General features: G+C 33.9%; 1 protein-coding gene across 1 annotated transcript in view; it reads right to left on the bottom strand.

Moving 5' to 3' along the window:
• Positions 1-12,620, bottom strand: part of AQR (aquarius intron-binding spliceosomal factor) — a 53,551-nt gene that overhangs the window by 21,399 nt on the left and 19,532 nt on the right. The window contains exons 18-24 of the mRNA XM_032188147.1: positions 10,870-11,037; positions 10,271-10,440; positions 9,360-9,601; positions 7,948-8,094; positions 6,303-6,372; positions 3,797-3,907; positions 2,169-2,278 (exon numbers count right to left, since the gene is read on the bottom strand). Coding sequence (XP_032044038.1) covers positions 2,169-2,278; positions 3,797-3,907; positions 6,303-6,372; positions 7,948-8,094; positions 9,360-9,601; positions 10,271-10,440; positions 10,870-11,037 — 1,018 coding nt within the window. The remainder of the gene's footprint in view (positions 1-2,168; positions 2,279-3,796; positions 3,908-6,302; positions 6,373-7,947; positions 8,095-9,359; positions 9,602-10,270; positions 10,441-10,869; positions 11,038-12,620) is intronic.

The raw sequence follows: 12,620 nt of genomic DNA, 5'->3' as shown, positions 1-12,620 counted from the left end.
GCTTTTTTATCCTATCACATCATTAAAAGTTTCATAAATATTAGTAAAAATATTCTCATAACATGAAAGCATTACTTCCTATGTGCTGTTTAGGAACCATTAGACATTATACAAGCACATGCAAGTTACAGAAGTCTATGGACCATCCATCATAACTGGAACCGATAACCCAAGTTTCTATGCAAGTCTATCTTCCTTTGGTGATACACAAAACGCCTTGCAATAATGCTTTGACCACTGTAACAGACAAGTCTGCATCCACACATAGGAAGTCCTGTACGCAGAGCTGTCCATTGAAAACCTTTTATGGCTGATTAGTTTGTAACTTACTCCTTCCAGTCTGCTTTTTCTTATCTAATTCATTCCCAGCTTTTTTCCTCTCCTTTAAAAATAATTAAAATAATAATTAAAAAAATCACTGTATCACATTTATTACATCTTCATTTTAAGATAACAAATATGAGAATTGTCGGAATTACAAATGAGGGAAACAGGGCACTTTCTTTTAAAAATAGAAATTAGTTAGAACCTCAAATATGAATAAAGGCTAAATTTTGAGTTCCTATAAAACTTACTATTCATAAAACAAACTTTCTGCACAGAAAAAAAAGACAATCCCTGGGACCTCAATGGGTTCTATTGTCTTATTTACAAAAGTTAGAAAAGCTAAACCTAGTGATTTTAATTTACTAAGAAACAACTGACAATCATATTGTCAGCAACCGGAAAAAACAAGTTTCTCAGGAACTAGGACAGTTAAGATCATCGCAATGTTATTTTTTTTCCTTAAGCAAAACCAATCCATCATTATTACAAGTGACTGCAACCATTTTTTTCCACACTTCCCGATGTCCTCTTATTTCTCACAGTTCAAGTCATACGCCCGCCCTCTGTTATATATTCATTCCTTGCTACAAAAGTTTTCTTTAGCTGTGATTCCCTTTGTTTCTTAAGTGACAGTACCAGTTTAAACAGCTCCTCTGTTTAAACATTTTATGCTGGCAAAACTCACTATTTTGCTGTGTCTACTGCAGGTGCAAAATAGGACAAGAAGCTTGCAAGCAGAAGTTCTTTTAAGTGGTACTGTGCCTTCTAAAGCAGCCTAACACAGAAAACATGAATTCTAAACCAACTTAAAAAACCAGTAAAATAAATACAGAAGGCATATAGGAAATAAACTTCTTGTCTGGAATTACTCCGGAAATTAATGAAAATAGACAAAACAGAACATCTCAGAAAAAACTCCTTTTAATGATGAACACTATAGTTCAAGGAATATTACTAAATCTTAGATATTACTAAATAAATATCTACTCTGACATCATTTCACTAAGTTCTTGGTTATCAAATTTCTGGGAAAAAAAAAAATTATATCAAATGATTCATATTAAAAAAAAATCACAAAGTATTTCTTTTGCTAAATGAAACTCAAAGATGTATATGTGAATAACTTCTAGTGACTATATATAATTTTTACTACAACTTCTAGAAGTCAAGGTATTGCTATAATAATACATCACAGTCCAGTTATTTCCAGTGCATGACCCCTATACCCTCACTTGCATTTATGAATGTGGGTAATCCTATTGACGTCAATTGGACTAACATGTAATATAAAACATACAAGTGTTTACCAGAACAGGTTCTCAAGTCTTTGTACTTGATAGCTTGACTTATGAATGTATTTTGCAAAATGTATTACTTACCAATGAAACAAGCAATTTTGTTATTAATCAATATTCTTAAGAAGTAGAAGCACCAAGTTTTACTTCACAGTTACATGTACACAACATTCAGTACACCAGCAGAGATGCTATCATGTTTGCACAAAAATTTAACTTTATCATTCAGATTTCTCCCACAAAACAGGTCAATTTTATAAAGCACGTGTGTACGTATAATATAGTGAACTACTTTTATTCAAGCAGACGAATTTGTGAACAAGCAATTGCCTGATTTTGTCATTTGGCTACTGAATAGAAATCAAAATTACTTAACCCTACATTGAAAACAAGCGTACTCTACATAACTGCAATTCAATCGTATGAGAAAGGTAAAACTTGCCAAGCATAGCTCCTTGCTCATTGACAAGGGAGGTAGAATGGATTCAACACGTTGGTCTCAGCTACAATACTTATACAAGCTATCATTAACACCTCCTTTCTCACCTGCTGAAATCTTTCTCTGTCTCTAATTCCTCTTCTCCATGACCCAGACGCAGGAGGTGGCGTTCATCAATGTCTAGAGCCATGATTTTTTCAAACAGCTGGTTCAAGGCCTAAAGATTGACAAGAGCAGGAGAAAAGGTAGCTTTTAGAAACCCTTGCAGTGAAAACCAAAGAATTACTTGTAAAACAGTCAGCAAATAATGCCTATTTTGGTATAACAAAAGCCAAAGCATACATGAAGCCAACACTGAAGCTAGATTGTGTTAATCTTGACAATGGACATATCTGCCTACTGAAGCTCTTGTCTTCACTTCCTTTATGCAACAATTAAATTTGATTTTACATCTTTCGTTAAATTATCTAGTCAAAAAATCTAGTTGATAAAGCTGTCAATTTATACATTTTTCCTCGAGAGGCACAGTTTACAACTAGCTTTTTTAGATCACTTTGAAACAATACTGTTCATTTAACTCTTACTGTAAATTAGAAGAGTGCAGTCTGGTGGTGATTGACAGGTACCGTGGCTATTCCATATTTATAAATACATTTTGCTGAACTTAAAGGTTTGCTGTGGCTCCTGCCTTAAACTCTTCAGTTTTCTAAAGCTGAGAATCCACACCTCAATTCAATGTATTCTAAAAGAGCTGAGTCTATAAGCACTGTAACATCAAACCACAAAACTGAGAGTGAAGTACAAGCAGAGCTTGTTCACGTTTAAGTCAAATGGAAGTCATACAAACACGTTTAAGTACATAGTCAAGGCACAGGAAACAAACCCTGCTGAGGTACTAGTTTATTTCCTGAAGTGCAATTTCAGATACTCACATCAAAAATTATTTACTTCCTTTTCTCCACAACAGAAATGCTCTCAACTCTAATGCCAGTTACTCACCCACAACCCGTTGCAGACTGGCCTGTATTTTCCAGGTTTTAACTTACCACCAAAATGAAGCTACACTGTTGACCAAAGGACGGTCAGTGGAAGTACCTGATCTTACTCTAATGAACAAAGATGAAATGCTTTCCAAATGGTAAGCTCAGTTAAGATAGCTGATAAAGGAGATATGATAAGCTACTTAGGGAGACCAGTAAATAATGACTGTAGTTTTCAAAGACACCCTTCAAAAGCACAGATGGCTTTAGAATAAGAATCTATAATACTATTATTATTATTTTATATATGCTCAAAAATTAGCAGGCAGACTCCATCTCTTACGAATAGGAAGCAAGCATTCATCTGAACAGGCCATTCTACCTTTCCTGCCTTTCCTTGGAAGGATGAGGCACGGAGCAACTGGTGCCTGAGAGAACTAGTTAGTACAAGTCAAGTTTGGCATGCATGCAGTAAATGTGCAATTGTAAAAACTGTGCAGATACTTTTTTTCAAAATACTTCCTAATTTCTATCCCGTAATAAGGTAAATATCCGGAAAACCTCTAATACCTCAGAACTACTATCCTTAAATTCAAAATTTTCATGGCGTATTTTAGAATTAGCAAATCTGCTCACAAGCTAACTTAAGCTTTCATTAGTAAGAAACAACTGCAGTCCTGAACATACTGATTCTCAATATCCGCTGCTCTTCTTGATTTTAACTACAGGAAAATTTCATACATGAAATATCTCACCTGATTAGAGTGAGTAACTATAAGAGTTCGTTGTTCTGGGAAATTGTGATAAAGATTGGATATTATCTGGACCGCAACATCAGTTTTCCCTGTACCAGGTGGACCCACTACCTAAAACCACAAAATAAAGAGAAGAAAAAACAAACAAAAAAATGCACAATTTATAAAAATTCTGCACAGGACTGAAGTATAGCCTGTTGGGGAAAAAAACAAAGCAATCTCACAATCTCCGACAAAAAAAACAAGCAACGCTAACAAAAAAACCATGCTGTTCATCCCCAAGACAGGCTAAACATAAGGGAAAGAGTGAAAAAAAAAAAAAAGATACATCAAAGAAACATAACTGAGAAATAATAAGGTGAAGTAAAGAATAGAAGACAGACTCCATTCTCTTAACTTACTTAAAAATCTACAACTGATGATACAACACCAAGAGTTAATGTTTTTAAAGGATCAATTATACCAACAACTTTAACAAATTTTACACATATGACATTTTAAAAGTGTAAATAAATATTATAAACAATATTAAAAACATCTCAAATGTAATTTCTTCAGTGTTAAGAAGCAAATAGCTGCTTTCATATATATTTACACATAACCACACAAATTGTCTGAATAAAACAAGCATGATTTTCTAGCAATCTCATTGCTAGATTCAAAAACAAGTAGGATTGTATTTCTCAACCGTATTTGACAGGAACAAATGAAATAATGACAGAAAATAAAACACAGGCTTATGCTGCATAACTTTTCTCAAGCAGTCTGCCTTCTCTCCTTGCAAACACAAACCAGGTGATTTCATCAAAAAAGCACAAATACATCCTCAAAAAAAGCTGATTTGGTCATTGCTTTTTTGCTGTTGAACTACCAGACTCCATTCCATAACCTCTTCTTAAAAAATGGGTAAATATATTTTTAGCAAAAAAGTTAAAATTATACATATATACACACACATAAAGACCATCTTCTCACAGATTCATATAAGCTGATGGAATATCAGGCACAGTAAGTTACTTCTTTAAAGCCCTCAAAACGTGAGACAGATGGTAATTATGATTCATTACATACTGCAATAGAAAGTCATTTATAGCTCAGCAAATATTAAATGACACTAATAAACAGTATGCAGTGCTATTCTAAAAAATAAAATGAAAGCAAAAATTAGGTGACAGAGATACAACCTCCCCCTCATTGGCCCTGTTTTGTTTTGGTTTTTTAATTATATACTAAAAACAGTAACAAATATTTTTAATTTCTCAGTCTTCTTTCCTGTTGACAATAATATTGATATAAAACAATACTCCTATTCACTGGTGTGGGTGTTCTTACACAAACACTCTAATTATGTAAAACTTAGCAGTTCAGATCATTGGGTTCATTCCAAAAAAAAAAAAAAAAAAAAAAAACCACCACCCTCCAGCACTGTTGAATAACCAAATTATTTAATCTATCACTGTGACATTTTTACAGCTGTCAAAATAAAAAGCTCCTGATTTATGAATAAAGCTTAAAGTTGGTATCCTATCAACATACAGAGAGTACTGCAACAGAGAACACATCATACTCAAACACTACAAAGAACTCAGGAACTTTTATACATGGTTTAAGACATTATGAGTATCAGCACACCTAGTAAGGCAGTGACAAATGGCATACAATTCTACTGAAATTTATTTTCTCCTTTGTGTTGCATTTTTCATGTGCTAGCTACAGAGTGCAGAGGGAGTAATAAAAACATAAGGGAAGGGAGAAGGAGGACTACTTACTAATGAGTACTACTACTACTAATAAAAAAAATAAAAAATAAAAATTTGCATTAACACCCATATAGTCCAAGAAGAGATTAACAGTACCAGAGAAGTCATTGCACTGAGGAGTCACTAGCAGGACAGACTACTTCACTGGAATGCAGGCACTTGTAGTCAGCTAAGCCTTGGAGACCTTTGCAGATATTCATTGTTCAGAAATCACTTTCCTAACAAATCTACAACTCTTTTACAGCTTCTTATATCTAAATGTCAGCAGGATATAAAGGAATTATAGATTAAATTTCAGAAGACAGAAGAAAAAAGCCCCCTAAGGACAATTTAGTAACTTTCATTTTCTTCAATGGAGCTAGACCAAACTAAAAATGACGCAAGTACTTTAAAACAGAAAAAAAAGACACACATAGCAGAAGCTAAAACTAGCAATCTAAACAGTCTAAAATTAGCAATTCAAGCACTGAAAAAGTAAGTTTTGATTGTTGTGGGAAGTCTTCAGTCACTAGGACACAGGATCCAGTTATACAGAGATCAAATGTGTTTCCAAAGCACGATTTAGTGAAGATAGGGGGATGTTGAACATTTGTTATTTTCCTATATTTTAAGCTACTAATAGAGTAAGCACCCTCAGAGAGGCTACAGAAACAGGCATTTCAGGTATTTCATTGAATGTACCTGAAGCTAGAATCAAGTGATAGCATAAAATGTTTAAAATAGGTAAATAAATAAAAAATTCTTACCATAGTTAGCCCAGGCTGCATTCCTGCTCGTATAGCTTCAATTTGAGTATGGGTAAATTGAATAGTATTGCTGTAACGAAGAAAATGCACAGAAAATTGACATATTTTGACAGCAGTTTTTGGTAAAAGCAACTGTTTAAAGCCAAACTAATTGGCTATATGTTTCTCCAACTACATGCCTACAAATATTTATATAAATTAAACCAAAATTACAATTATCTTCTTATTAGACCTGGCAATTTTTCAATTTCTAAGCAAGACTGTAAATCACAATGGCCACGTGACAACAAAATCATCCCACTTAAAATGATGTCCTCAGTTATTATTGGCTAAGAGTGCGACAAAATTATTTAGCTATGATTCTTTTTAATCCTATAGTAATAGCGTGACATGCTGAAGTAGCAAGTTAAATGACTTTACTAGATTACCTGGATATAGAGAAAATGTAATGACTTTTTTCCTTTCTCCTTTAAAAAGGCAATCTGACAAAGGATTGTCAAAAAAATTCAATTTCAGATCCTGCTGTTCTTCAAGCAAGAAGAGTTCTACCAAGGCTCTCCCTACTTCACACACTTTAAGCACATACTTATGCCACTCATCTGAAGTAGGAGCAGACCTAAGTTAAAATACACTATATAAAGAGAGTCTTTTAAGTATATGTATGGATTGATTCTTCATTAATTGCATCAAATTATTGCTGATGCTATAATAAAATTCCTTTGCAAAGTGATAAGTAAAGGAATTATTTGTAATGGAATTTTATTATAAGTCTTTGTACGAATAGCTAGCTACCTGTTATTGTAATTACTAAAAAACAGTTTAAGCATAATCAGCGCTTCTTTGCACTGATTAAGTGTTCAGCAAATCCAGTAGCCAGGTTTCCCTGTAAAGACAAAGTTTTCCAAAAAAAACTGCTAAATTCCAAAAGGTACATTCCTCCTAACACATTCATACTCTTGCAGATATCATAGGTAGGAGTAGATGTTATACTCCATTCCAGTCCCCCTCACCCCTACCCCCATCTTTTAACATGCAGGTCTTCACCTCTAAAAGATCCACAAGTCATTTATTTCATGAATAGGGTCACATGTTTGTCCTGTGACTGTGCATACAACTTAGTGTTCTGATGATACACAGTATTTCACATTTCTAACTGCTTTTAAAACATATTATTGAAAACAAATGGAAGCTTTTAATGTATTTCGTTCATGTAAGAGACCCTTCAGATTCCAGTGTTACAGAAAAAACAAGTATTTTGCATACTCATACAAGAAAAATACTTATCCACCTCTGTCCTTACTAAGCTCTCAACTGTTACAAAAAGTCATTAGTTCGAAAAGATCAGTAGAGAAAACAAGGGCAATTGCATGAAGCATTAACTTTTCCAATACTAATATTCAAAGTCCTAACAATACTAAAAGCTAGTCTCTCTCCATATTTTTCAATTGAATAGTTTTAAATAGAGAGTGGATAATAGAGTACTTTGATTTAAATACAAAGCATAATAGTCTCATATCCAAATCTTTTTTTGGTAATGAAATCAAAGTGACATTTAATTTATGATGTACAACATGATATTTTGAGTTCTGAAACTGAACTGCTATGCATGTTACCATTTGCAACCAAGTCCACATGCATCTATTACCGTTTAGGTTGATTATATGGATATGGTCCCCTGTTCGGAATGACATGAGGCTCTACAATCAACGTTTTAGTTTCTTCAGGTTTTTCTTCATTCCCATCATCTTCTTTTCTTTTCTTTCCTTTACCTCCCTGTATTGGGAATGTTATCCTGTAACACATAATATAAATTTACACTTCAACACATGCGCTATGACACTGGATTGTCTTAGAATTTTTTTAATGAAGAAAGATTTTTTCATCACCATAAAGATAAACTTTCACACAACAGGGTAACAGGAGATGAAGATAGCAAAATGTTGATGAGTACATGGAAAAGAAAAAATATGTTGGTAAAGCAGCCTTTAAGAAAGCATATTTGACAAAAAGTATGTTAAAAGCGTACTTTACATAGCTATAAAAGGCAAGGGCAGTGCTGTGAGACAACTGGAAGAACACTGACAGCAAAAAAATTTAGAAATAAAAACTTGAGGAAAGGGAGATAATTAAAAGCACTTCATGGTAGAAGAACTCCAACAGCAATCCAATCATCTTGATACAACAATGCAGACATTTTTAACATCGATAATCTCTTAAGTCTCTTTAGAAGGCAAAGATACAGCAATAGGAAGAACAACAAATAGCTCTTCATACAGAGGAAAATCTGTATTTTGACCCAAGATCTGAAAATTAACAACAGTTCATCAAGGGAAATTGCATGTGGTAGCTTTTTGTGATTCCTTCAAACTATTACATTATTTATATAGCGTTAGTACTTTCTCCACATACACTCTACATGCCATGTTTCAAAAAAGCTGTTAAAGCTTGTTAAAGCTCCATGCAATGCAAAATTCAGTTCCAAAAGCACAAGGAAGCCAACAAAGAGGGAAGAGAACTTTCAAATCTAAAAATTAGTCACTAAAATTCTGGGATGGAAAACAGTACCAGTGAAACAAAACACCTAAATCTCACTTTCTACCTCACAAAGGTAGGCATCCTATTTCAGAGACCATTTCTAAAATAAGGCAAGCATTATGGGATATCAAACTTTAACTGATGTTGAAATTGCTGTAATTTGCTTCAATGTGACATATAAGGAAATTTTGTAAATAAAAATCACTAGGCTGAACTTGAGGTGGGTAGGTAGCACAACCAACAAGGGAATACTATGTGTCTTGATTCTATTTCACACTTGCTTTTCTCATAAAACCAATAGGCTGACCTACAAGTAACACTGAGACATATGTTTGCACACAATAGCTAAGATGGTCCTGAGTCTAACTGTAGTATACAGCTACCTCAGTTATACAATTAAGTCTTGATACTAACATATGAACACGTTTTCTTAAAAGAAAGAGCACCTGACTTCAACCTCTGAACTCAACTGACAAGGCAGCAAGAATACCAGATGAGGAGTACTTGAAATTTTGAGATCACCTGAAGGGGGGTACTTGCAGATCTGGATTGTCAACAGTCACTTTAATATTATACCCAGGAAAGCTAGCTTTTAAGTGATCAATGGACAGGAAAGTGTCATTAAAATCCAGAGATGCAATCTGATTTGGCATTTTTGAATAATGTGCACTACTTGGGTCTCCATATCCAAGAATGATATCATGAAGCCAGTCAGGAACCACACAATCTGTGTTCATCAAATTCCTAATAGTCTCCAGAACAGCCTGTAAATTGGAGAAGGGAAAAAAAAAAAAAAAAAAAGATTGGAGGGTGACTTTTTAACCGAGAAAGTATGACATATTAAAGACTAACCAAGTCATTCCAGCATGTTAGCATGTATCAATCTTTCACTGACAGTTATTTTTTAGACAAGTCAGTATCTATACAGCGCATATATGCAAAAACTAAAACAGTGTCAAATTCCTAAGCTGTCCTGTCAGTAAAGAGCTACGAAAGAGCACACATTTCTGTTTCACAATCTTCTCCGGGACTTCCAGAAGGCCATTCTGTTTGTATCACAAATGCATTAGAATTTCTGCATGCTTATAACATGGGAATATAAGTTTATAGCCCTGGAACACAGAGGAACACAGACGCCTTGACCCAAAAGGCCAAACACAACTAATCTGTACACTATCTCTTGAAAGACTGAAATTATAAACTTTTTTTTTTTTTCTCTCAAATCAATCCTCAAATGAATTAAGATTGTTCTGATTTTCAGTTACTCCAGCACTTAGCTGTAGGAAGAAATTATCATCTGCTGATGGGCTCTGAGATCCTAAAGTGTTCCAACTCCATTTGGAAAGGCTACGTACACATCACTAAAATGAACTAATTTCAGTCAGGAAAACTTCATCTGAATGTGCTAAGTATCAAAGAGTATCAAACCTTACCTTGAAGTTGTTTTCTTTTGGTTTTCTTCTCATTATAATATTAAATGTCTCATAGACATCTTCTGCTCCATTTTGGATTGTATTGGTCATGTCTTGTTGATACTGGTTTGGGTCCAGAAATACTCTGTACGTTCTGCAATCCCCTTTCAGTCTAGGTTTGGGTTCGGGTCCTGCCCATAATGAAATAGTAAAATTAAAATTTGACATGTTGCCAAAAGTAGACTAGCACCCAGATAAATGACCCATGATCGCTTCTGAAACGTATTTTAAACATATTCATATAATTATTTTCTGCACAGCACTTCAAACATTGTTTCATGTTTTTACACCATTTCTAGTTGAGTTTTAGAATACAAGCTATTTTATTCTTAAACCAAAAATGTAGTAGGCATATTTAATTAAATCCACTTTTATCAGATTGTACCAGAGGAAAATAATTAACCTCTCTTGGGACTGCATATATAAATATAATATTTTTTCTCCAAGGAAGTATTTTCCAATAATACTTCAGTCTGTGTTATTTACAATAGAAGCAAGTTAATAATTAAAAAACAACAAAAGACAGACATATATTTCAAACAAGTTTTGGTGCATTATACCTTCTTCAATAACACGGCCTTTCTCATCCAGCATCCCTTGGATTTCACAGCCTCTGACATATACCAGGCCAGTTTGCTCAACAAAAGGTCGCCGTCGGTCAAACTTAGTGCCATAAGGTTGTGTGGGACGTACCGTAACCAAAAAACAGACATCGTGTTTACGCAGACCTGAGTCCAAAAAGGAACATTGAGTGAACTGACTGAATGCCATTTTCCTTTTCCATTCTTTAAATATATATACTGTTAATAAAAGTAAAATTCCACCTGCTTAGATCATAATGTATTCTGTTTCAAACCATCCCTTTAACTCAGACGATACAGCACCATACTAAATTGTCTTTTCCATTACTCTTACATACTAAAATCTGCTAGGACTTCAGATAGAAGGAGAAGAAACTGATTGCTTTTTTCATGACATCACACTTCATATTCTGAGATTATTCTGCTTCCAATAATCTTATCTCAAAAGTAATGCGTCATTAATCTCTTATTCTTGTTGCTTTCTTCTGGATTACTCTCAATTTTATTTTTTAACAATTTAAGTGTGGTGCCTAGAACAAGCATAAAATTCCAAAGTTACTTCAGTTATCTTCTTAGTAGGGTATAAGGTCATTTAACCAAGTTATTTGTTTTCCATGCTACATTGCAGTTTATAGAACCCAATATGATTTGGTAGAGTGTTTTTCCCTCAGGAGTAGCGTATTGTTGTGGAGTCACATTTGCTTTTGAACCATGATGAACTCTGACTTTTTCCCTCCTGCACAGCTACTGCCTAACAAGTTACTCTCCAAACATACGCTTGTGCAGTAAATTGTTCTTGTTTAATTTAATTTCTTTTATTAATCTCTGTTGAATTATACCTTACTTTTAAAAGGTCTTTTCTCTACTTTGCTGTTGTCATTTTGAACACTAACCCTTTCTTCCAGTATACCTACCAATTCTCACGTATCTGCGAGAAAAAATTCAGTAAACACACACTGCATTCCACTACAAAATTAGCAGACTTTGCACAGCATTAAGATCATTGAAGAACTTCATTTTATAGACCTCCTTTATCTGAGGTAAGGACTTTCTCATTATTCACCGGATGTTGTTATCCAACTTTATGTAGTTTCATCAAGACCTTGTTATGCCAGACAACGAGTTATCAGTTCTTCACCTCTGTCCTGATTCAACAATAGTTTTAACTATTTGTTTTAAACATTACCTAGCTTAAAGCGTTACTGCTTTTGATCTCTCAGAAACTATTATAGTGTTTAAAAGCAGTGGAGGAAGGATCAACCTACATTGGAAAAGTAGAACCACAAGAAGGATATTAGCTACTGGAATATTCCTGCAATCTAACAATATTCAGGACATGGTATGTTAATGAATGCCAGAGTTTTACCATGATCAATTAAATAATCATAAATTTAAAAGAAGAGCCTATTAAAGATAACTGGAAAAAAAGAGAAAACATTGGAAAAAAAAAAAAAAATTGTCTGAGTCATTTACCCATACAACCTAACGCTAAAATGTTTAAAAGCATATGCAATTCTGTTGAAGCAGAAGCATGATTAGAAATTACATCTCAATATTAGTAACAAACTTGGATCTATCTTAATCTTTGTTTCAGGAAAATCCCAATTTCTTGGGCTTGAAATTTGAATAACATGCTTTTAAACAGTGTATTAAGATGGACAAGTCTACCTCAGATACAGAACTCTACAATTAAAATTAAGGCAAAGGATATTTTGATGAGCATTTATTTT

The sequence above is a fragment of the Aythya fuligula genome, chromosome 5 (genome assembly GCF_009819795.1).
Source record: "Aythya fuligula isolate bAytFul2 chromosome 5, bAytFul2.pri, whole genome shotgun sequence".
In the NCBI taxonomy this organism is placed as follows: domain Eukaryota; kingdom Metazoa; phylum Chordata; class Aves; order Anseriformes; family Anatidae; genus Aythya; species Aythya fuligula.
The sequence above is the reverse complement of the archived record's forward strand: the minus strand, read 5'-3'. Positions and strand labels throughout refer to the sequence as shown.